The sequence below is a fragment of the Nomascus leucogenys genome, chromosome 21, assembly GCF_006542625.1.
Source record: "Nomascus leucogenys isolate Asia chromosome 21, Asia_NLE_v1, whole genome shotgun sequence".
Lineage (NCBI taxonomy): Eukaryota > Metazoa > Chordata > Mammalia > Primates > Hylobatidae > Nomascus > Nomascus leucogenys.
This window is the reverse complement of record NC_044401.1, coordinates 57,893,249-57,916,469: the sequence shown is the minus strand read 5'-3', so window position 1 is coordinate 57,916,469 and position 23,221 is coordinate 57,893,249. Positions and strand designations below refer to the sequence as shown.

Genomic DNA, 23,221 nt, shown 5'->3' with positions numbered 1-23,221 from the left:
CTCATTTTTACTCTTGTGTGCTGCCATGTAATATGTGCTTGTCTGCCTTCTGCCATGATCGTGAGGCCTCCCCAGCCATGTGGAACTGTGAGTTCATTAAAGCTCTTTTTCTTTATAAATTATCCAGTCTTGGGTATGTTTTTGTCAGCAGCATGAAAACACACTAATACAGGAGAGTTGGACAGTCTTATTCACAATGACCTTGACCTTTTAAAGTTGACCCCTCTCTTCCCTCCATTAAGTATCCTTCCTTTCACAGACATTTAACATCTCATTTGAAATTGAATTTCTTTTATAAAATCTTTGACGATTTCTCTAACAAGACATGTTATATGTATCTTTATCTCCTTTTATAATATGTATCCTCTTCTCCTCTTAATCTGTGGAGTATGTGAGGACAGATAACTACCTGGTCAGTTAGCTTAAAGTATTGAAAGATGAAAACCTCAGTACTACTCTGCCATTCAATTTGTGATTTGAGGTGAGTTATTTAACTTCAGAATGCCTCTGTTTTTCTCCTGACTCATGAGGTGGTATAATCATTGAATGTGTTAATAGATGAGAAGTACTTAGAATAGCATCAACACATAGACAGAACTCATGAGACCCAGTCTTTCAACTATGATTAATATTATCTCTGTTAAACTCTTTGGATCTCAGTTTCTCCATGTGTAATGGAGAAGTGGATGTGGGTATTCTAAGGCTTCTTCTATTGCTTATATGTATTATTTCTTTAAAAAAAAAATTGAGTCTGGATGCGGTGGCTCATGCCTATAATCCCAGCACTTTTGGGAGGCTGAGGTGGGCGGATCACCGAGGTCAGGAGTTCTAGACCAGCCTGGCCAACATAGTGAAACCCCATCTCTATTAAAAATACAAAAATTAGCTGGGCATGGTGGTGTGCGCCTGTAATCCCAGCTACTCTGGGGGCCGAGGCGGGAGAATTGCTTGAACCCAGGAGGCGGAGGTTGCAGTGAGCTGAGATCACGCCATCGCACTCCAGCCTGGGGGATCAAGAGCAAGACATGGTCTCAAAAAAAAAAAAAAAAAAACAACCAAATGAGCTTTTCATATAATAGTCTTAGTAAATATTTGCTAAATTTAATTGGCATATCTAAATAATAGAATCATCAATAGAACTGTATTGTGTATCAGCTCTCTCAGGATTGAGTTGCAGTCTTTAAATTGTTTTCTGTTGTTTCTGCTTATTAGATTAAAAATAATTCATAATCATTTGGGAGAGAAAAGTATTTTATTGGAAAGCATCTGTGGTGTGATTCCTGAGATTCTTCTTGCTGTTAAAGATTGCTAGCTACCATGCACAGACAGAAAACTGACCAGTGTTCAGCTCTAAATCAAGAAGCAGATTGATTTCTGGGACTCTGAAATTATTTTCATTACTTCAGTGGCTTGTATGTATCTCTCTTGTATGTATCATCACTCTCTCAAGCCTTTGACAGCGGACATTCTCAGTGAAAGCTGAGGTGCTATGATGGAGTTGTCCTGTCTGTCATGGCTCTTCAATTGCCACCTTTACGATGAGACTTTCCAGTTCTCCCTACTTGTTGGCTCCCCACAGAAGTGTGAATTAATTTGGCAATTGCAATACGAACTGGCAGCATCAAACTCTGATTAGGTTTTCCTTGTGTCAGAGGGAGAATGTAGTGTGCTGAATTATCACCATTACTGAGAAATAAGCTAACTGATATTCTAATACCAGGTATGTGTGTGTCTGTGTGCCATGAACAATTCCATTTTTTGCTGGTAGGTACATGGGACCATCATTATTGTCTCACAGTGACACACTTGGTATGGCTTGAATGTTTATGTTGAAGTCATCTACTTACAATATAAGTGAAATTTTAAACCTGCCACATTATCTTATGGATCTGAGACAAATAAGGGATGGATTGTCTTTCCAGCAGGTACAATTCAAGCCTTCCAAGAACTGATGATCAAAACAGCATGTTTATTTCTCTTTCTCTGTTTTCCAATTTTCTTTACACTTTAGCTTTATGAACAGGTTTATCCCCATTACCATGTTAATAGCCAATCTCTCTCTTCTGTTGAGGTGTTTAATTTTGCTCACCTGTGGGCCATTCCCTGTAAGAGGGGATGAGCTTCTCAATTCTGCAATCATGAAACTCCGCACATCGGTTCCCCTAGTGTACAGTGGGTGAGCCCTCAATCCATGTTTGCAGACTGCCCTTCTACTAGACATGTTGCCAAATGGAGTTTGCTCCAATTTGCTTAATCACTCAGCTGTAACTGAATCCTGATGAGAAGCTGGGTTTCCATCCAAAATTCTACCCCTTCTGTTGCTGAGAAGGTGGTAAAGTAGCCATTTCTTCTCCCCAGGAGTCCCAGGACAGTTTGCAGATGGTTTCATCCCTCCATCCTCCATAATGCTTTCCAGACTTGGAGGAATCATGACATTGAGACCGTAGTCGCCATTGCCCAGGGATATGTCTGTTGCTGGCTCTCTGTACCATTGGGAGCTTTATAACAAAGCACAATAATTTACCCTTTCCTTCCTTTTCTCTATGCCACCTTCCTAAGAGCTCCCTAAAAAAAAAATGTTTGGCTAAAATATCATTGAACACATTCTACTTCTACCTGAGTAGGCTGCAACCAATATGGAGACACCCAGGTGAATATGCCTCAAAATCTGACCACCTGCAGCAGTTTCATCTAGAGCAGCGTGGGCCCTAAGCTAGCAGCATCAGCATCACCTGGGAACCTGTGCCAATTACAAATTCACAGGCTTTACGCAAACTGACTGAGTAAGAATCTCTAGAAGTGGGGATCAGAAATGTGCTTCACAAGCTCTTCTGTAAGTGAATTCAGATCTTTTCTGTTTGTGTTTTTATTGTGGAGTTTAAGAGTTATTTGTATATACTGGCTACATTCTTTTATCAAACATATACTTTTAACCAAGTGTCTGGCTTGTGCTTTCATTTTCTCAATGCTGTCTTTCACAGAACAAAAGGTTTAAATTTTCATAAAATCCAATTTATCACGTTTTTCTGTATAGATTGTGCTTTGGATATTATATTCAAAAACTCATTGCCAAACCCAAGGTCATATTGATTTTCCCTTTGTTTTATTCTAAAAGTTTTCTAGCTTTATATTTTACACTTGGGTCTATTATCCATTTAGTGTTAATTTCTGTATAAGATATAAGGCAAGGTTTATTATTTCCGAATAAGAAAATCCAATTATTTTGGCATCATTTGTTGAAAAGCCTGTTCTTTTTCCTTTGAGTTCCTTTGCATGTTAGCCAACAATCAGTTGACTATATTTGTGTTGGTATACTTCTGAGCCTCTATTTTCTTCCCTTGATTCAACTGTCTATACTTTTTACCAACATTACACTGCTTAATTCCTGTAGCTTGAAAGTAAGTCTTAAACTTAGGTGGTGTGAATCTCTAATTTTCTTACTTTTCAGAATTGTTCTGACTATTTCCTTTACCTTTCCATATAAATGTTAAGTTAGGTGTTGAGGTCTACAAAAATAAAATAAAAAAAATGTTTACTGAGTTTGCTCTAGATAGCGTTGAATCTGTAGATAGATTTGGGAAGAATTTACTTACATGTTTAAAAATGTATTTTAGCCATGTTTTATAGTTTTCAGCACACAGACCTTGTACATATTTTGTTGCCTAAGCAGGACTGGTTTTTCCGTGATACTATTAAATGGCATTGTGTTTCAATGTAAAATTCAGTAGTTCTTGCTATGATCGATTATTGTTTATTGAGTTCATATCCTGCAACCTTGTTTAAGGCATTTATTCTAGGAGATTTTTTGATAGCTTTTTTTGCGGGGGGGAGGATTTCTCTGTCATATGTAAATAGAACTGATTTTACTTTTTCCTTTCAAACATGTATATAGTTTGTTTCTTCCCCTCCCCTCATTTTGGCAAGGGTTTATAGTACAGTATTGAACAGGATAGGGCAACCTTGCCTTGTGGTCTCTTACTATTAAATGTGATGCCAGCTGTAGGCTTTTTATAGATGCCTATTATTAGGCTACAGAAATTCTCTTCTAATTCTAGTTTACAGAGTTTAGTATTGTTATTATAAATATATATATATAGAATTTTGTTAAGCACTTTCTCTGCATGTATTAAGGTGCTCATGGTTTTTCTTATTTAGTCTGACAATATGTAAATAATAATGATTGATCTTTCAAATAATAAATTAGCCTTTTGTTCTTTGAATAAAACCCACTCAATCTTAATGTATTATCTTTATAAAAATGTATTGCTGGATTTGTTTTGTTAACATATTTTTAAGAATATTTGCAAATATGTTCCAAGTAATATTGTCTATATATTATTTTTGTTTGGTAATATCTTTTCCTGGTTTAGGTGTTAGGTAATACCTCATAAAATGAGTTATGTTCTCTCTTCCATTTTCTGGAAGAGATTGTGTAGACCATGTTTTATGTATTCATTTACTGATAGAATTCATCAGTTAAACCATCTGAGCCTGAATCTTTATTTTCTGAAAATTTTTTAAACGACGAATTTGGCATTTTTAATTTACATAGGACTATTCAGATTACTATGCATTCAGTTTTGGCACTTTGTATCTTTCAAGAAATTCTTTCATATCATTTACATAGCTGAACTTATTGATGTAGAGTTATTACTAATATCCTCATATTATATTTTGAGATCCATGAGATCATCAGGGTTACCCTTCTTTCATTCCTAAATAGGGTCATTTGTTGGTTCTCCCTTTTTGTCTCAGTCTACATTTCATAAATATCAATTTTATTTATATTTTCAAAAACAGCTTTTAAAAAAAAGAAAAAACCTGGGATCTTGCTATGTTGCCCAGACTGGTCTCCAACTCCTGGGCTTAAGTGACTCTCCCTCCTCAGTCTCTTGAGTAATGGATCTGTAGGTTTTCAATCATGCTCTGCTAAAAATGCTGCTTTTGATTTCATTGTTTTTCTCTATTATATTTGTTTTCAAACTCATTGATTTTTGTTTTACCTTTTATTATGTGCTTTCTGCTTTTTTTTTGGTATTTACTCAGTTATTTTCTCTTAAAGTGAATGTTTAGGTTGCTGATTTTAGATGTTTCTTCTTTTTGAATATAAACATATAATGCTATGTTTCCATCTAAACACTGCTTTAGCTGTAACTTACAAATATTGATATATTGTACTTTCATTTATATTTAGCTCAAAATATTATAAAATTTACCTTGACACTTCTCTTCCAAGTGTTTGGAGATATTTTGTTACCTTTCTGTTATTGATTTCTACTTTGATTCTGTTATACTCTGAGAAAATACTTTATATTATTTCTGTGCTTTAAAAAATGTTATTTGTGTGGCTCAAAATATGGTCTATCTTAATATTGCATTTGTGCTTGAAAAGAATAAATGCGTTTCTGTTGTGTGGGTTGTCAATTAGGTCAAGATGATTGATAGTTTTGTTGGGTGTTTATAGTTTAAAGAAGGACCACAGGTGATTTCGTGCATGCTGAAAGTTGAGAGCCACTTAGAGTGAGCTAACACTAATTGGGATTCCAGTGTAATGAAGGCTTAATTCTGTATCTGATTTTATATTTGTCTATGTTTGTGGAAGTCTAGAAGCTTCCACCCAGTTGTCCATGTTCTAGGTGTGAGCTTGTTGATTACAAATATCTCCTAAACACATTACACATTAGAGTAAGGTTTTTTACCTGTCTCTGCCCCTGGGTCTTGTGCCCTTGGACGGCCATTAGGACTTTTCTACATATATTTCCTCTACCCTTTTCATCTGTGCTGGCTTTTAAGTGTGTTTCATAAAATGCTAGATCCAGGAACAGCTGCTAAGCAAGAAGCAGGGAAGTAAGATGTATACACATTGCTTATTAAACTGATGCATGTTTCTCCATCTTGAAATTCATAATGCCAATTAATATCATACTGGCTCTGACAAGTTTGGAGTTAACATATCTCTATTCCTCCCTTTCCCTAACATAAAATGAGCAATACTAAATACTTTATAAGATTTTTGAGAAGACTAAATGAGATAACATCTGTAAAACACTTAATGATGGCTTGGGCACATAGTATGTTGTCAGTAAGTGTTTGTTACTATGATTTACTATAGTTGATGTTCTTGGTTTTAGTTTTATTCCACTTATTCCACTGGAATTGATATTTAAAAATAGAGATGGGTATAAAGGGAAAAAAAATTCTGGGAATGCAAACACTACAAAAGTAACAGAGATACACAGAGCTTTACCTGTTCCAGTTTGTTTACTGTGGTTTACTTTTTGTAGTGTTAGTAAGGGGTATTGCATTCATTTTAAAAACCTTCTTCAACCCTGCCACTTTTTCTTCCTACTTAAACCTGCCTCCTCTGAAGTAATATCATTGGTATTGCTGGGAATAATCAGATATTCGTAAGTGTACTATAAAGAGAATGTCGTGCGATACCATGGAAAGTGCATTAGGTATGAACAACATCTCAGGACTCAGCATGATGTCTTATGCTGTCCTCGCTTAGCAACAGCATCAAGGAAGTATTGCATATCCAGGATTCAGAATCTCCTCCTCATTTACCTTCCTTGGCTCCTTTGACATCTCTGTGGAGACATTATTGACACTATGTTTTCTTTTCTTAAACAGGTGGACTCTGCATTGCCCAGTCCGTGAGAATCCCCCAGGAACGCAAAGACAGGACCATTGACTTTGATAGAATTATCAAACAGCTCCTGGACACCCCCAACTCCAGGGCCGTCGTGATTTTTGCCAACGACGAGGATATAAAGTAAGAATAACTGGTGACATTTGTTAATATGCATGTTGCAATTTTAGGAGAGAGAAAGATTAGGCTGCTGGCTGAGACAGGAAAAGATAGCATAAGATCAAAGCTGTAATCATACAGCGGCAAAGTCTGTGCTTGCCTCTACCCGACACGTATAGTCGTAGCATGTTACAGTCACGTATTTTCCCTCTGTTAGCAAAATAAGTGTATTCAGTTATTTGTAAAAACAGAAAAAAAATCTCCAGATCTTTTAAAGGTGGTTTTATTTAAAAATTTTTCCAGATATATTAATAACAGATTTTTATCCAAAGAATGGTTCTCTTAATGTAAAAGAAAAATGTCTTAAAATTCTGGTTTTATTGCTAGTGCTTTAACTTCAATATGTTCAAATCAAAAGCTTGTCCTACCTCTACATTCTCCAATCCACTTTTTCTTTTTTCTTTTCAGAACTTAATCCTTCTTGGACTCAAAAATCTGCTTGTAATCTTGACTTTGCTTTTTTCCTGGTTCCTTGTGTTGTTGGCCAAGCCACATAGAAACAAGCTTTGACATGTTTCCACAATGTAAATGTCTCTTGCTTTCTTTTCTGATCACTACCAACCTGGTCCAGAGTCCTTATTTTTAGAATTTTTAGAATATTTATTTTTGTAATCTTTATTTTTAGAATAAACAGTAAATAAACCTGATTACAAAATTTAAAATAAACATACAATCTCCATCTTGTCCCATAGCTAACAAGTTCTCTCCAGGTACAATAGATAATTAAAAGTTTCTTGTATATTCTTGTGGAGATACTCTGTATATATGCTAGAGGGATGTGCTGCTTGTTTTTACACCAATGGTAGCATATTGTGTGCATTCCTGTTAAGTATTTTGTGTATCATTTTATCATGGAGATCACTGAATATCAGTACCTATACATCTACTCAGTCTTTTCAATAGCCAGGCAGAATTTTATTTTATATAAACACTGTAATTTATCTAACTGCTCCCTTATTAATTGACATTTAATTTGTATTACAGACTATTGAAGTTATGAATAATGCTGTAATTAACTTCCTTTTGCACAAATCTGTGTGTATAAATATAAATATAAAATATATGTTAATCTGCAGTGTGTTATGCAATATATAAATTTATAATGTGGTAAAAACATAACATGCAAATATACTTTTATATATTATAAATATTTATAAAATAAATTCCTATTAAAAAATTTCTAAGATAAAGATATGTCCCTTCTTAAAAATATATAAATATTATCTCCCAGAGAAGTCATGCCAATTTACACTTCCATTGATGTGAAAGAGCTATTTGTGTGTGTGTTTAAATCTTTGTCTATCTTATAGTTCAAAATAATATATCATTGACTTTGAAGGTGAATCTTTTATTCAAGGTAAAGGTTTAATGGCCTGGGCCCTTAAATTCCTGCTTGGATTTTTCAATGTCTTTACCACCAGCGTCTCAAACCTGTCTCTCTCCCTGCTTTGTGTATCCTAGACACTGCCCCTGAATCCATCCATCTCCTAGCATAAAGCTCTGACCACAGGTGTGGTGGCAGGGCTGTTAAATGGAAAGAGTTTTGAATTTTTAAATGAGGATTACTTGCTTCTTAGATAATGAGCACTGTCTGACCTTGGGCAAGTTCTTCCCACTGCCTTCCAGGTTCTTTAGGCCTCAAGTCTCCTACCAATAAAATGAACATCCTTTGGAGTTCTTTTTCGGGTGATCTGGCCTTTTCACCTTTCTAGTCTTATTCTATTCCAAATTCCCTCATGATTTGCTACTGTAGGCACACTGCTGTGGTATGATCTCCCTCCCAATTCTGCATGCATTCTTTCCCCCTCCCTGGCCCATGTTTCCTTCCCTGCTTCATCACCTTAATGCTATCTCTAGTGCTGTCCTCTCAGGGAAGATTTCTCTGATCAATGTCACTTTGGAAAATTCTTCATACTAACTCAGTTTCATTGTTTATGTGAATGGTGTCATTTTTATTGTTGGATTGTTTAATTAATGTCTGTATTCTTCACTAGTTCGTAAACATTAGGGCAGAAATGATGCCTCTTTCGACTTGCTTTTGTATTCTCAATAACTATTCCAGGGCTCAGGACATAGTAGCTCAATAAATGGCGTTGAACAAGTGAATGAAATTCCTAACCTAACGCTTCACATTTAATAAGCTTCTTTTTTTTTTTTAGTAAGCTTTTTTTCCTTTTTTTTTTAGTAAGCTTCTTTTTTTTTCTGAACTTCCTGGTGATTTGATATATGGTCTCATTTTTACAGTTTAGGCCTCATCTACATTCACCCAATTTCCCATCCAAAATGCGTAACTCTTACCCTCCGATTTGTTCTGATTACTTCTCCATCATGGTCTTTGCTCACGATGTTTTTTTCTCTCATTATCTGTCTAACTTACGTCTCTTCTTCAAGGTCTGTTTCAAGCATTCCCTTCCCCAGTTCTGGAGAACTGATCCTGATTCTGATCATCCCTTAAATGTATTATTTCTCTCCTTATAAAATTATCTTATGACATTTTTTTCGTCACTTTGTATTTTAGGTTTCTATGAGATTTTGTTTTCATAATATTATTCTTTCTGTTCCAGTACTTTAAAAAATATCTGCTAATACCCTTCTTATTCATCTTATAAGTCCTTTTAACACCCATTTTACACTTTCGCTAAATATGTAATACCTTGGTAAAATATGGCCTCATGTTTATTTTTAAATAGATTGCACAAGGCACATAAAAGATGTATGGCAATTAGTTCTGGTAACTAATTAGTTATAATACTGTTGACTTGCAAGTAATGTGAGTTTTTCATATTTGGATGTAAACTATATTCAATAATTATATTCAATAATTATACCCGTTCTTTTTGCATTGGACTTGTTTGTGTGTTAAACATTATTGTATATTGTCATTCATAATAGTGATGACAATAATTATTCTTGAGCACAGTACTAAAAGCCAACAGCATATAAAAATGTATTCTAAAACATGATCTTAAACACAGTGTCTGAAGTGTACTGATAACCCATAATGTTGCGTTATTTCTTTCTTTGGAAGATTTACATTGTAGATGGGAAAATTTGAGGTTTCTTGGAACATTAGCTTCAAATACTTTGTCAGAGGCTAGCAGTGAGAAGACATTAATATCTAGATTTTAAAGCTGAGATAAGTGCTAAATCGGTCATGGGTATTGATGATTTGGATTTTAGACAAGCTTGGATTCTTTTTCTAAAATAATTTATTCTGATTATAAAAGGAACACATGCTCATTGTAAATCCACTGGGAAATAAAGATATTTATTGTTTTTTTTTTTCAATAAAAGGAACCCTTACATTTTACTTTGCCCCCAGTTTGCTAGAAAAATTAAAGGTTAAGGAGAATAATCACAAACAATAATTTTAAATAATCTTCTATAAAACCTGCAATTCCAACACTCAGAGATAACTGCTAATAAAATTCTGGTTTAATTTTTGCAATAAATTTTTTTATACATACACAAATTTTCCCCAACAGAGTAAAGATCACATAGAATTTTGTCATTTTTTACAATTCATATTATAGATTAATCATTTCATATCACAAGTACTTTTAAATGCTTTAATTATATTCTTACAACCTCCGAATTTTACATAAATATATTAAACTGAACAAACTTTTGTGTTTGTATCAGTTTTTACTTTCTTTTCCTGTTTTACTTGGCTTATCCCTACCTTTCTCTTCAAACTTCGTCAGCACCTCCCCAAACTTGTCAATAAAAATTGTATGTTGTTCTATATTTTTGGTGTCTTGATATGATTCTATGCTTTTCACTATGCATATATGCACATATACAGGCAATTTTTGGCCAGCTTTTATTTTGTGAAAATTAATCTTTTATCATGTATTTAATTTTAATTTTCTTTTTTAACATGTATCTAGTTTGATACCTTGTGGAAATCAAACTAAGTATATTTTTAATTGCTCTAGAATTCATCCTTTGAGTGTATTGTCATTTTTTTTTTAAACCAGTTCCCTATTGCTCTGTACTTAGTTTGTTAACCCCAGTAATGAACAGACATTTTGATAGCATCTTCGATCATTTTTGGATACATTATCAAAGTGGTATCTCTAGGCCAAAAGTATAAACATTTGATTGTTCTATTTTTTTTTTTTTTTTTTTTTTTTGAGACAGTGTTGCTCTTTTGCCCAGGCTGGAGTGCAGTGGTGCAATATCAGCTCACTGCAAGCTCCACCTCCTGGGTTCACACCATTCTCCTGCCTCAGCCTCCCAAGTAGCTGGGACTACAGGCGCCCACCACCAAGCCCAGCTAATTTTTTGTATTTTTAGTAGAGACTGGGTTTCACCATGTTAGCCAGGATGGTCTCCATCTCCTCACCTTGTGATCCACCTGCCTCAGCCTCCCAAAGTGCTGGGATTACAGGCGTGAGCCACCGTGCCCGGCTGATTGTTCTATTTTTATGAAAATAATAAATACATAAAAAAACCTAAAATATGACTAAAGTACTTTTGATGCAACACATTAGTCTCCTGTTCCATCTCACCATAATTTCTGGTTCTGTTCTCTTTTGGCATTTACTTTACCTCTTTAAACTGTTTCTTCTGGTTTTATCTGCATAATGTATACATGTTACAATTTTTAAATTATTAATTTTAAATATTATCTAATTCTTATGTTAAATAGAACTCCTATCTCTATAGTCACAATATTCTATCAGGTTTTAATTTAACAGAAACTGGTATTTACATTATTGTGATTATATAAATATGATGCACTACAGCATCATATTTCTATGGTAGTTTTTTTTTTGGAAAACATTTTGTTGTTTTTTGGAGTTAATATGACAGTCTTCATATTTTCATGGTTATCTTTAATATTTTTTCTATTGTTATAGGCCTTTCACTTTTCTCCATATGTTCATATATAAGATTATCTGAGTTGCCTTATTTTTCCTGAATACTTCTTCCTGAAATTTCCATTATTCTGTTTTGATCTGGATCAGTTATTATCATTTGAAGAGTTTCTTCCTCTCACTCTCTCTTTGTTTTACCACTTCCCTTTTTCTGGACCCTAACTGAATTTTATTCTTGATTTATTTCCTCATTTTGCTGGAGCATACCCTGTAGCTTTTTTTTTTTTTAAAGAGTAAATTAAGGGAAAACTTCTTCATGTGTTTTACATCTAAAAATGTTCTCATTCTGCCTCTACCCTTAATTAGTAGTTAGGATGGTAATGTGTGGCCTCATATTTATTTTTATTAATAAATGCATCATACCTGGTAAAGAAGTGATTTACAACAAATAGCTGTTGTGACTAATGAATTGCAGAACTCTTAACTTATAGGGAACTTACGGTTCTCATTGTGGAAGGAAAAGTCTAATACAGCTACTGAACAAATATGCAAGTTCTATTTGTTTTGAGATTCTTTGTGTGTTAAATATTAAAATTTTAAAGTCTTTTTGTCAGGATTTTGAAGCCATTGCTCCATCATCCATCATCCATCTTTTTTTTTTTTTTGGCATCTTGAGAGGTTAATAATATCATTTCTTATTTTTTTTGCATGTCTTCTCATTTTCCCTTGAAGAGCTTTTAGAACATTCTCATTATTTACAGAGGTCTTATATTTCATGACATGCTTGATTTTCTTCCCATTATGCGGCTAAGTTTTTAAACTTGAAAACTTGTATTTTCAATTTTTTGGATTTTTATTTATTAAGAATAATATTTAAAGATTTACTCTATTTTCTCTGTACATTCTTTTTTCTCTAAATGTTAGCTGGATATAGGTCTTCTTGGGTTGATTATTGATAAGAGGAAAAAGAATCTTATTTCTTATTTTCCAACTTTTTGTTGTTGTTTTGCTTTCTAGAGAATTTTCTGTACTTTATGCTAATTTAATTTTCATTTCATATTTTTAATAAGAGCTGTTTCTTGTTTTTTTTGTATATTGTTCTTGATTACAGATATGATCATTCTCATTTAAATGTGTTTATTATTTTGTTTTTTTCCCATGTGTTATCTCTGCTCCACCCCACACATTTCCATTTCCTTGTTAATTTTTCTATTTGGCAATGGAGATTTTCCTCAATAATGAGTGTCTTCTGGCAATTCACATATGAATAAGGCAGTAAAAAGCTCTGTGCCCGTGGGCAGTGCATGGCAACTGATGGGGTTCCCAGGGAATCAGATTGGCCATTCCATCAGAGGACTTCTTTATAACAGTATCTAGAGTCTGCTTTCTGATAAGTATCAGACTTTTACAGAAAAATTGTTTTCTACCTGGGGTGACAAACCCCTAGTTCCCAGCATTTTGTGAGCAGAAGTCTAAGATTCCTAGAGTGTCTTAACATTTTAATTTCTATTGTACTGACTTTTAGTCATTCCCTCCCATCCCCATCTGCAGATTTAACACACCATCTCTTATCCACCTTTTACTATTTTGGTGTTTACAATATCAGAACCTATTTCCTATGCTGCTGCTATTTTTTTTTTTTTTTTTTTTTTTTAGAAAACTGTCATTTCTTGCCTGGAAGAAAAAAAAGTAGAACTGGCCTTTGTCACTTTATTCACAATCTTTGACCCAATCTTCCTGCATTTAGCCATGTAGCTCTGTGGTGCCTGATACTCCCAAGTCCCAAGAGACAAACAAACCACTTATCCTGTGGTCTTACCCACCAAAGGGGCTTCAGTTGTAGCTTTTTCTGATCTACCGGTTACATCTCATCAATCCCCTTTTCCAAAAATACTATTGCAATAACTTTTTCATTAGTAACTAGTTCCCTTTTTTCTTCTATTTGCTCTCATCGTCCTGATTATGTATATATAATACTTTCAATCATACACAAGTTATAAATTTTTCATGTTTAACACGGAGTTCTGTTTATTTTAATAATTAACATTTAATTCATAATCATATTGCTTTTCAGAGATAATATATACCATCAGCAATAAATGAGAGTGCTCATTTCTCCAGCCCCAAGCCAAAACTCTTAAAACAAAACAAACATTTTGGCCAATATGTGAAATGAATTTGGTATCTTTGTCTAATTTGCACTTCCATCCTTTCTAACATAGGTAAATATGTGTCTTTACCTTATTGGACATTTGTATTTATCTTTTTATCTTCTAACAATTACTATTACTTGCTCTTGTTTCTCAAGATGCTTTATCTTTTTCACTATTGGTTTACAAAATATCTTTATACATTAGGGATATAAATTCTCTATCACGTTTTTTGCAATTATTTACTTTTTGAGAAAGAATAGTACCTTTCCTTTTGCTGACTCTTAATATACACGGATTCAGCTGATGTTCTTTGTCATTAATATAACTTTCCATATTTCTTTCCACAGGCAGATCCTTGCAGCAGCCAAAAGAGCTGACCAAGTTGGCCATTTTCTTTGGGTGGGATCAGACAGCTGGGGATCCAAAATAAACCCACTGCACCAGCATGAAGATATCGCAGAAGGGGCCATCACCATTCAGCCCAAGCGAGCCACGGTGGAAGGTATGGGTTTCGTCAGCAGTAGGTTTGCTGAGAGAAGTTCTGGGGCCATGCTGAATGGCTAAGCATGTGCCTTTTTAGGGGTTTGGCATTTTTACCAAACTCATGTGGGGTTGTTTCAAACTTATAGCCATGAAATGCAAATGAGGCCACACACCTGGTCTGTTCTTTTAGTTGAAATTCCTCTTTTAAGGAAATCATATTATTTTCATAATATCGTGATTAGCAAACATTCTTTCTTTTTCATTCATGCCACAGGAGCTTTCTGAGAGGAGAGCATTATCGTTAATAAGTAAAGTATACACATCCAAGTGTGTATAAGTGAGCTACATTTTCCAAGAGAATACTTTCACTTTGTAATGCATCCATTATTTCCTTAGCAGAAGGAACTACAAGAACCCTTTCCCCCGTTACCTCTCAAGGTCCCTTCTAGCTCAGGGAGGCTGTAATACAGCACACCACCTCTCTCAGGCACCAGCATCCCCTCACCTTCCTAGGTCCCTTTTGTTTTCACTCTCTCCTCTTGCCTTTCTAAATTTATGCCTCTTTCTTTGCCTTCCTTGCTACTGCAAAGATATTTTGAGAGGCAGAAGTAGGAAAGAGTGTCTGTTGCTACCCTGGAATCTAACAAAATTTGCTGATTATAAGTTATGTTATTCTTTAATTTGGAAAGAAAAGTTATTTCTAAAAGAAGACACTGTATAAAGAAAAAGGGACTCCTCTGCTGATAGCCTGCTTTGTGTTCCTTTTCTGATGGGCCATGTCTCCAAAGATTCTCTAACACATGCTTTGCACATTAAAAAGAACTCTATCCTCTCCCTCAAAAAGGGATCAAATATTTGCATTTTCTATTCTCTCTCCACTCAAATCTAATTAATTATTCTCCTCAGAAGGCTGCATGTTCTGTGTAGGCTTTTCAGACAAATTAGGTTGTGGTTCTGTCACTGTTTCCTTTCTGTTATCTGGAGGAGATAAAGATCCCATGAGTCACCCATGTTGTCATTGGGAGGCTTTGAATTAATTTCATTCCCCAGTACATATCCAGAAAAGATTGCCTATTTTACAACCCAGACCAATGCATTTGCAGATGGGTTGCAAGAATAAAAGACAGTATTTTAACCTTCTCCACTCCTTGCACTGGAAAAGCTGTGTATCTATTGTGTGCCTTGCTCAGTGCTAGGGGTCAGGAAAACAAAAGATGAGGACTCAAAATTCTCACCCTCAAAGCATACAGAGCTGAGTGCGGGTGTCAGAACAAGCAGAGACTACATGAGAAACATTGTAAGTATAGAATGGAGGGCAGAAAGAGAGAGTTACTATGGAGGCTTTCCTAGGGTGGTGGTGATGTGGTTGGGGAAGATATCCTTGGATGCAAGAAGTGATAACTGGGATGAAAGTTCCCTGGGAGATGGAGATAAATGAAGGAACAGAACACATTAGGGAAATACAAATAATTCATTCCGCAGCACTGTCCTGCACTCCTGCCTTCTTGAAATCCTTCCAGTTCTTTAAGAATGTTCCTATTTACAAGACACTAGGGAGACCCTTTCCTCTTTTAGAGTACTAATCATTGCTACACTGTTTGGCTGATTGACTTCTATTTATTTTGGGGGTTTCATCTTAGATGTTAATTTTTCATGGGAGCCATTTATGGCCATCTCACCCCAACCAAGTCTGGGTTAGAAGCCCCTTCCATTCCTTCTGTGGCGTCCCACACATCTCCTACTGTTGGAACTACCTCTTTACTTGTCTCTGTCTAGAAATCTCTATTATGCACCATCTACCTCCAGCACGTGGTTCTTTGCTGAAAGTTGTAGGTGCTCAAACACATTCTTAAGTGATTATGTGTCTGTACGGATGGAGGAATCACAGATCATGTAAGAACCTGGCACAAAATCAATTTGAAAGTGGGCCAGAAGTTGCATTGCAAAGGGTCTTGAAAATTATACTAAGGAGTTTGTACTTTATTCTGAAAATCTGAAGAGCATCTGCATGTGTGAGATGTGATTGTGGTGGCATTGGAAGGATTAGAAGTTCACTCAGATGACTGTAAGTAGGGGTGAAGGGCAAGAGTTGGGTGAGATTCAAGGCAAAGGAAGAACTTTCAGGACTTCAAGTGAGGTCCTCTTTTCCTAGGCTGTACATGCCATGTAGACACAATGCACATATTCCAAGGCCATTAACCCCTGATGCCTGATATTTTAGGGAACTTACTGGGTTATCTTAAAGGTTTAATAAATTATTGAGAGAAAATACTATTTTCATATAGATATAAAAATATACAAATTTACAAAATCAAACAAAGCACAGCATCATGAACTAGCAAAATAGAAATTAAGATTCGAAAGAATGAAATTGGAGAGCAATGTTATTAAGAAAAACAATATTAGAATGTGATGGAATAGCAAGAGTTCATATGAAATTTTCTAATCTCACCCAGAGAAGAGTGAACATTTTTTGTGGCCATGTACAAAAATGCTGTGGCTTCCATCTAGCCATGTTGCTTAGGTGAATTTCTTACAAAGAACAACCAAGTTTTATTCATTTTCATAGCAGACAGAACATTAAGATAGTGGCTATGCATTTACAGTGTCACTTGTATGAAAGTTAAAAAAAAAAAAAAGAAGAAATGCATTCAGTTATGCCAAAGCTTCTGAACAAAACTATGAAATAATCTAAAATAAAACTATAAATGGAGCAGAGCCTATGTGGGCAAGTAAGTTTTCCTATCCTGCCCTACTGTCATTTGCTTGTTTTGTTTGTTTCTTTTTATCTTTTTCCTGTTTTGCAGATGATTATTGAATTATGCTGGGCTAGAATATTTTTCCAATATTCATGATACTGCTACATTCCTATATCTTCGTGTTGTATACTGCTGTACCCTCAGATGTAAGGGAAAAGCCGATCAGTAATCTACCTTTTTTTCCCTTTAGATCCATATCATGACTATGTTCAGCAACCATCTGGATTTTTGGCCAGCATTTTTCTGAGTATGCATCAAAATAAGCAGAAATTGTGTTAGGCCAAAATGCTGGCAGATTTATTGCCTCTTTGAAAGTGGCCTTTCTCTTTTATCTGTATTCTCCATTTATGGAAAAAGGGAACTTCAATGTTTCTTAACCAAGGGTGTCATTTCCCCCCTTTCGATTTAATGATGAAAGGAGCCAGTTTCCTGGAGGGGTAGCTGCAGTCCCGCTGCCTGCCCAGTGTTTATGGGAAATCTGGGGAATGTCTCTAGAACTTGGCAGCACTCCTCCAGCTCCTGAGCCAAAACACTTCTGTAATTTTTAGTTTGTCTGTGTTGTCTGATGAGCCAAGGAATCCCTGGCATTTCCTCACTCATGTGTTGCCCCATTAACTAGACTCTTAATAATCCTCTGCAGTCTCCAAGGAATCCGCAGAGTACTAATGGCCTACATTGCCTTCAACTCTTCATCCTCCAAAGTGCTCTGCTTCTGTGAGAGTAGGCTGTCCTAGGCATCCTCTAATTATGGCCAACAAGGGTCACGGACCAGCATATTTTCATCTCTTCCATACTCATTGACATTAGGAAGCTAGTGTAATGAAGAGTAGATTTTCAAAGCTAACTATAATGACTCTCACAATTGGTGATGGTTTTCAAATGGGACTTTAGAACAGCTTGGTTCATGAGTTAAATCTGCAATGTATATAGGAATAGACAAAAAATACTCTGGACCCAGCATTAAAGAGCTAGCTTTTTAAAAATAATAATGATTTTTACTTATGATTTGAATGAATTCTTTTTCCTAAAACTGGAAAGATCAAAGCTGTGAAGATCTGAACTAAAATATTTCTGGCTCCAATTTAGATATGCCCTACTTTAGCTTCCCTTGATTACCTGCAATGGTCTACCTGTGTCACAGGGTTTTTCTAGGTGAATGGGGAAAAAACGAGAAAGAAAATATTGCCTTGAACCTCAGTGCTGCTTCTAAGCAATGCGTATGTCTTTTGGCCCTATCACCTTGTTTGATAAGAGAGCAATGAGATACTGCATGATAAACCTGTACTCCTGCTATTTGTGGCAGAGTGGGTTTCTGTCACTTGCAACCCAGACTACTTGAATAAATATGGTTGAGCCCAAACTACTTGAAAATATGGTTGAAAGCTTCTTCAGGGCCTTTTTGTTCCCCTTTTTATGGTTTCTGAGTTACACCCTATCCAAGTGCCATTTAGCCCACATCATTGCCACTCTCTCTTTTTTCTCCCTTTCCTTATCCCTCTCTCACGAGACCTCTGCATTCTCTGAGCCCCATTATAAGTCTCATCTACCCTTCCATGCTTTCCTTCCCTCATCACATCAGCCTTGTTCCACATCTCATCCCCTCAGGTGTGCTGTGTCTATCCCACTTTGAAGCATCTGTCACATATAATTAGTTATGCTTTGTATATATCAAGGTCATTAACTAGGATCAAAATGATATATATATATATCCTTTATGAACAAGTCCTAGAGGTCAAGAATGAAATTGTAAATAGAAAAATCTTTTTAAAAAAGATAGATTCAAATATACCTGGGAAATGTAGATGAACTATATGGTCATTCTCCAGAAATCTAATTGAGAATTGACAAGAGCTTTGAGAGACAACTTCTTCTACAGGAAGAATGATAAAATGAGTCAGATCCAATAAGTAAGTTTTCACTGTCAAAGGAAAAGACAAACTTCCCTCTTCCAAGGCCAGCATCCACTGGACTCATAGGTGAAATCCCACAGGGAACAGGCAGACAGACCATACATAAGAAAGAATCTCAGTCTGATAGGCTAAGCTACCTAGTGGCAACAGATAGACTCTCAATGAACTAACGGAATGCATGAATATTTCTCAACCATGTAAAGTCTTCTGTAGTTCTAGGAGACTTCCCAGGGCATTTATCCTCCCTATATTTGTTCCGCAATCTGGGCCATCTCAATCTTATGGCACTTGTGTTTCAATACATTTTTTTTTTTTTTTTGAGATGGAGTCTCGCTTTGTCACCGAAGCTGGAATGCAGTGGCACAGTCTTGGCTCACTGCAACCTCGCCTCCTGGATTTAAGTGATTCTCCGGCCTCAGCCTCCCTGAGTAGCTGGGACTGCAGGCATGTGCTACCACACCCAGCTAATTTTTGTATTTTTAGTAGAGACAGGGTTTCACCATGTTGGCCAGGCTGTTCTTGTACTCCTGACCTCAAGTCATCTACCAGCCTCAGCCTCCCAAAGTGTTAGGATTACAGGCATGAGCCACTGCACCCAGCCTCAACACATTCTTCTTTCACCACTGTACAGCTTTGGAAAGAGAGTGGTAGATTCACATACACTACTCACAAATGCTTTTACCTGTAAGAAATGTCCATGATTTCTCCTCCTCTATCATTAACCAATAACAAAGTCATAGCAAATTTTCTTTTCAAGGAGCTTATTTATGAAAATAAAGGAGAGCTGAATATTGATGAATCTAAGTCCTGTCTCCCTCAAGCTCTGTTTAACTGAAATCTTTGGTAGCATTTAGGACACTAGGAGCAGTGCTTTGGAACTTTTTAACAGTGGGCAATAAATGATGAGAGATGCCCTGTCCCTTACTTTGCTACAGATGTCTGAACAGCTCTGACACCACATGCGGTGTCTTGGCAGCAGTGCAAAGGAGGGGCTTCCAGGGTCAGTAGAAAACATGCTACTTGGCAGTGTCTTGGCAGTGCTACTGTGGCCACATGATCCCAGAAGAAGAGAGCAGTTCCTCAAAAGGAAGGGAGACAACCAATTGACTCATTTGAGAGAAGTATGTGGACACTCTTTGGGGACATACTGCAAGATCCTGTGGGAAAGTATCCCTGGGGCTTGGTAGGGTCCAGTGATATTATTCCATTTATTCCTACAGACTGTAGCTTGGTGAAATTCCAGTTACCTCAAGGAGACTGTGGATTTGTCATTTGTGACTGATGTTCTTGACATTCTCTTGGCCTTTTTGATAAGCAGAAAACTTCTCCCAATATGTTGGTTTAAAATGCCAAATGCTGCCTTACCCAACCTTCCCTGCAGTAAGAGGATGAACAGATGACTTAATCCTGACCATTGGGATACATGATGACATTATCTGAGGGAACTTCATAGAGATATTTCCCTCCCTTAGGAAAAAAAGTCATGTTAATAGGGCAACTATATAACATTATATCCAAACCAGAACACCTTAGAAGTAAAAGAGCCATAAACTGTGATTGTCCCAGCCAAACCAGGGTATGCAGTGTGACCCTTCTCACATGGGAAACTCCTGCCTTCTCTTCCTTTTTTTTTTTGTCTCACTCTGTCACCCAGGCTGGAATGCAGTGATGTGATCTCGCCTCACTGCAACCTCCATCTCCTGGGTTCAAACAATTCTTCTACCTCAGCCTCCCAAGTAGCTGGGATTACAGGTGCCTGCCAGCATGCCCAGCTAGTTTTTGTATTTTTAGTAGAGATGGGGTTTCACCATGTTGGTCAGGCTGGTCTCAAACTCCTGACCTCAGGCAGTCTGCCCTCCTCAGCCCCCCAAAGTGCTGGGATTACAGGCATGACCCACCGTACCCAGCCTCTCCTCCTGTTTTTAATGTTACCATGTGAGGACAGGATACTTGGAGCTGCTGTAGCCATCTTCACAGAAAGGAAATATTAATACCGGAGGAAGGCAGAAAAGACAGAAAAAGCAAAAAGCCTAGGCCCATGATGGCCTTACTTAAGATGTTGAACCAATCCTGGAATTATCTACATTAGTATTTGTTCTTATGTTAGAAAAATTACTGCTATCTTTAAGCCCCTTTTAAGCTAGATATTTTGTTATGTGCAACCTATGGTATTCTTAATAAAATACCTGTCTTATTCACCTCTGTATACCCAGCACTTGAATAATACCTGTAAATTAATGGACTCTCACAAAATATCTGTGGAATAAATGGGCTTTACAAACTAATGATTTTTTAAAAATATGGACTATAAGTCTTATTACTGTATAGTGAAAGTTCAGATAGCTTCAAGACAGATTGTTATCTTTGCTATTAATATATACCCCTGTATTTTTTACCACAGGAAATATTATTTTGGTAAATTTCTATTATAAGGTGAAGCCATTTCACATGCTTTTTTTATAGAAATTATGAACTTTGTGAAAATATCCATGCAAGAATTGTCCCTAAGGGAAAATATAAACTAATGAATGCTCTTACAATCATGAAGTCAGTACCGCTTGTGGTTCATGAGTGGCAACAAAGTTGTAAAATGGAGAGAGAGAGAGAGAGAGATTTAATATTTTAAACAAATACCCTTTGTGTTGAAATTAGAAGTGTATAAATATTGATATCCTAAATTTTAATTCTAAAGAAAAAAGCAGAACACCAGTGTCTTGATAAAACATTTCTCAGGTCTAGGAAATTTGACACCAATTATATTACTGGAGGGTTTCATTGAATAAGCACATCTGACACTGGGTAGATTTTTCCTTTAAAATCATTTAATACCTCGTAGCTTAAAATCATGAATTTCATGTGACCCTTGCCCAGTTGAGAACTGATTGTGTATATAATGTGTGCTCAGGATTATAAGATGTTTCATCCAACTATGTCAGCAGCAACTTTCTCCCTAAGTTATCATATCCACATTGTAATATTCCATCCCTCATCTTTCTCCCTCCCCCCTAAAAATTGATTTCACTGTCATCACATCATCATTAGCATCTCTATATATTGCAAAGTTATAAGTAATGGGCTGTTGGATATGGAAGATAACATTCATCCAGTTTTCAAGTGTTAACTGTCTACTGTTTGTCAGACACTGACTATGGCCAATTGCTGGTGACCACAAAACAGAGATCTTTGCTAACTTATAAATTTACACTCTAGCAGAAGTAGAGAGATGATAATCAATAGGCACAATAAATAAGTAAATTATATACAATAAGAGGTGGTAAAAGCTGTAATGTCTACTCTTTATTGATATTTTTTATTTTGGTCATATCTTTTTTTCCTATTTTCCCTTAGTTCTTTGTCCATGGTTTCCTGTAGCTCTTTGAGATATTTAAGATAATTGATTTAAATTCTTTGTTTAGTAAGTCCAATGTCTGGGCTTCTTAATGGACAGTTTCTGTCCATTTTTCCTCCCTTTCAATAAGCCATATCTTCCTATTCATTTGTATTTTTAAAAATTGCTGTCATCAAATCCTTGGCATTGGAATCTTACGATGTAGTAGCTCTAGAAATAGGATTTTCCACTTTCCCTTTAGTATAATGTTCTTGATTGTTGAAGGCTACAATCATGTTTGTTTAGTGACTTTTCCAAACCATTTCTGCAAGGATTGTATTCTTTGTCATTTGTGATTACTGAAATCTGTTTTTTACCTTATATTCAACCAGTGTCTTGTCAGAGATTTCTCTAAATGTCAGGACTATTAGAAAGAAAACAAAACAACAACAAAAACAAAACAAACAAAAAAAATCACTCCGTCTTTGCTGATAGGTCCTGTGCTGGGATACTACGTCAACTCTTAGTTAGGCCCCTCATAACTCTGCCCTATCTTTCACTTCCTGCTTGCACTGACCTAGGTCAGTCACCAGTGAAAGCTTAAGGTCTTCTCAGGTCTTTTCTGAGTGTACACCCTGCCCTGGACATGCACTTGGGTTTCTAAATTCTCCATTATACATAGGTACTTTTCAATGCCCTCATTTTTCAAAAGAACTCTTTCCAGCTTTTTCTGCTAGGCTTAATGCTGTGTATTGCATGCCTCAACTCTAGTCCTTTGCCCCACGTGGCTGTGGGTTTTTCATTCACCTCACAGTGTTTTCTAGCAATGCCTCCCTATTCTCCACCCTGAGAAGTTCTGAGTTAGGTGAAAAAGAAACAAACTTTGTCCATCCTTCAGGCAGCCCCCAGACAAATTAAAACAGGCAAATACAATAATTTGTGAATAAATTCATC

At 36.1% G+C, this 23,221-nt stretch overlaps 1 protein-coding gene across 3 annotated transcripts in view; it reads left to right on the top strand.

Annotated features, from left to right (window-relative positions):
- Positions 1-23,221, top strand: part of GRM7 (glutamate metabotropic receptor 7) — an 883,018-nt gene that overhangs the window by 422,367 nt on the left and 437,430 nt on the right. For all 3 annotated transcript variants that reach the window (XM_003264928.3, XM_003264927.3, XM_030802151.1), the window contains exons 3-4: positions 6,634-6,775; positions 14,135-14,289. In XM_003264928.3, the coding sequence (XP_003264976.2) occupies positions 6,634-6,775; positions 14,135-14,289 (297 nt within the window). The remainder of the gene's footprint in view (positions 1-6,633; positions 6,776-14,134; positions 14,290-23,221) is intronic.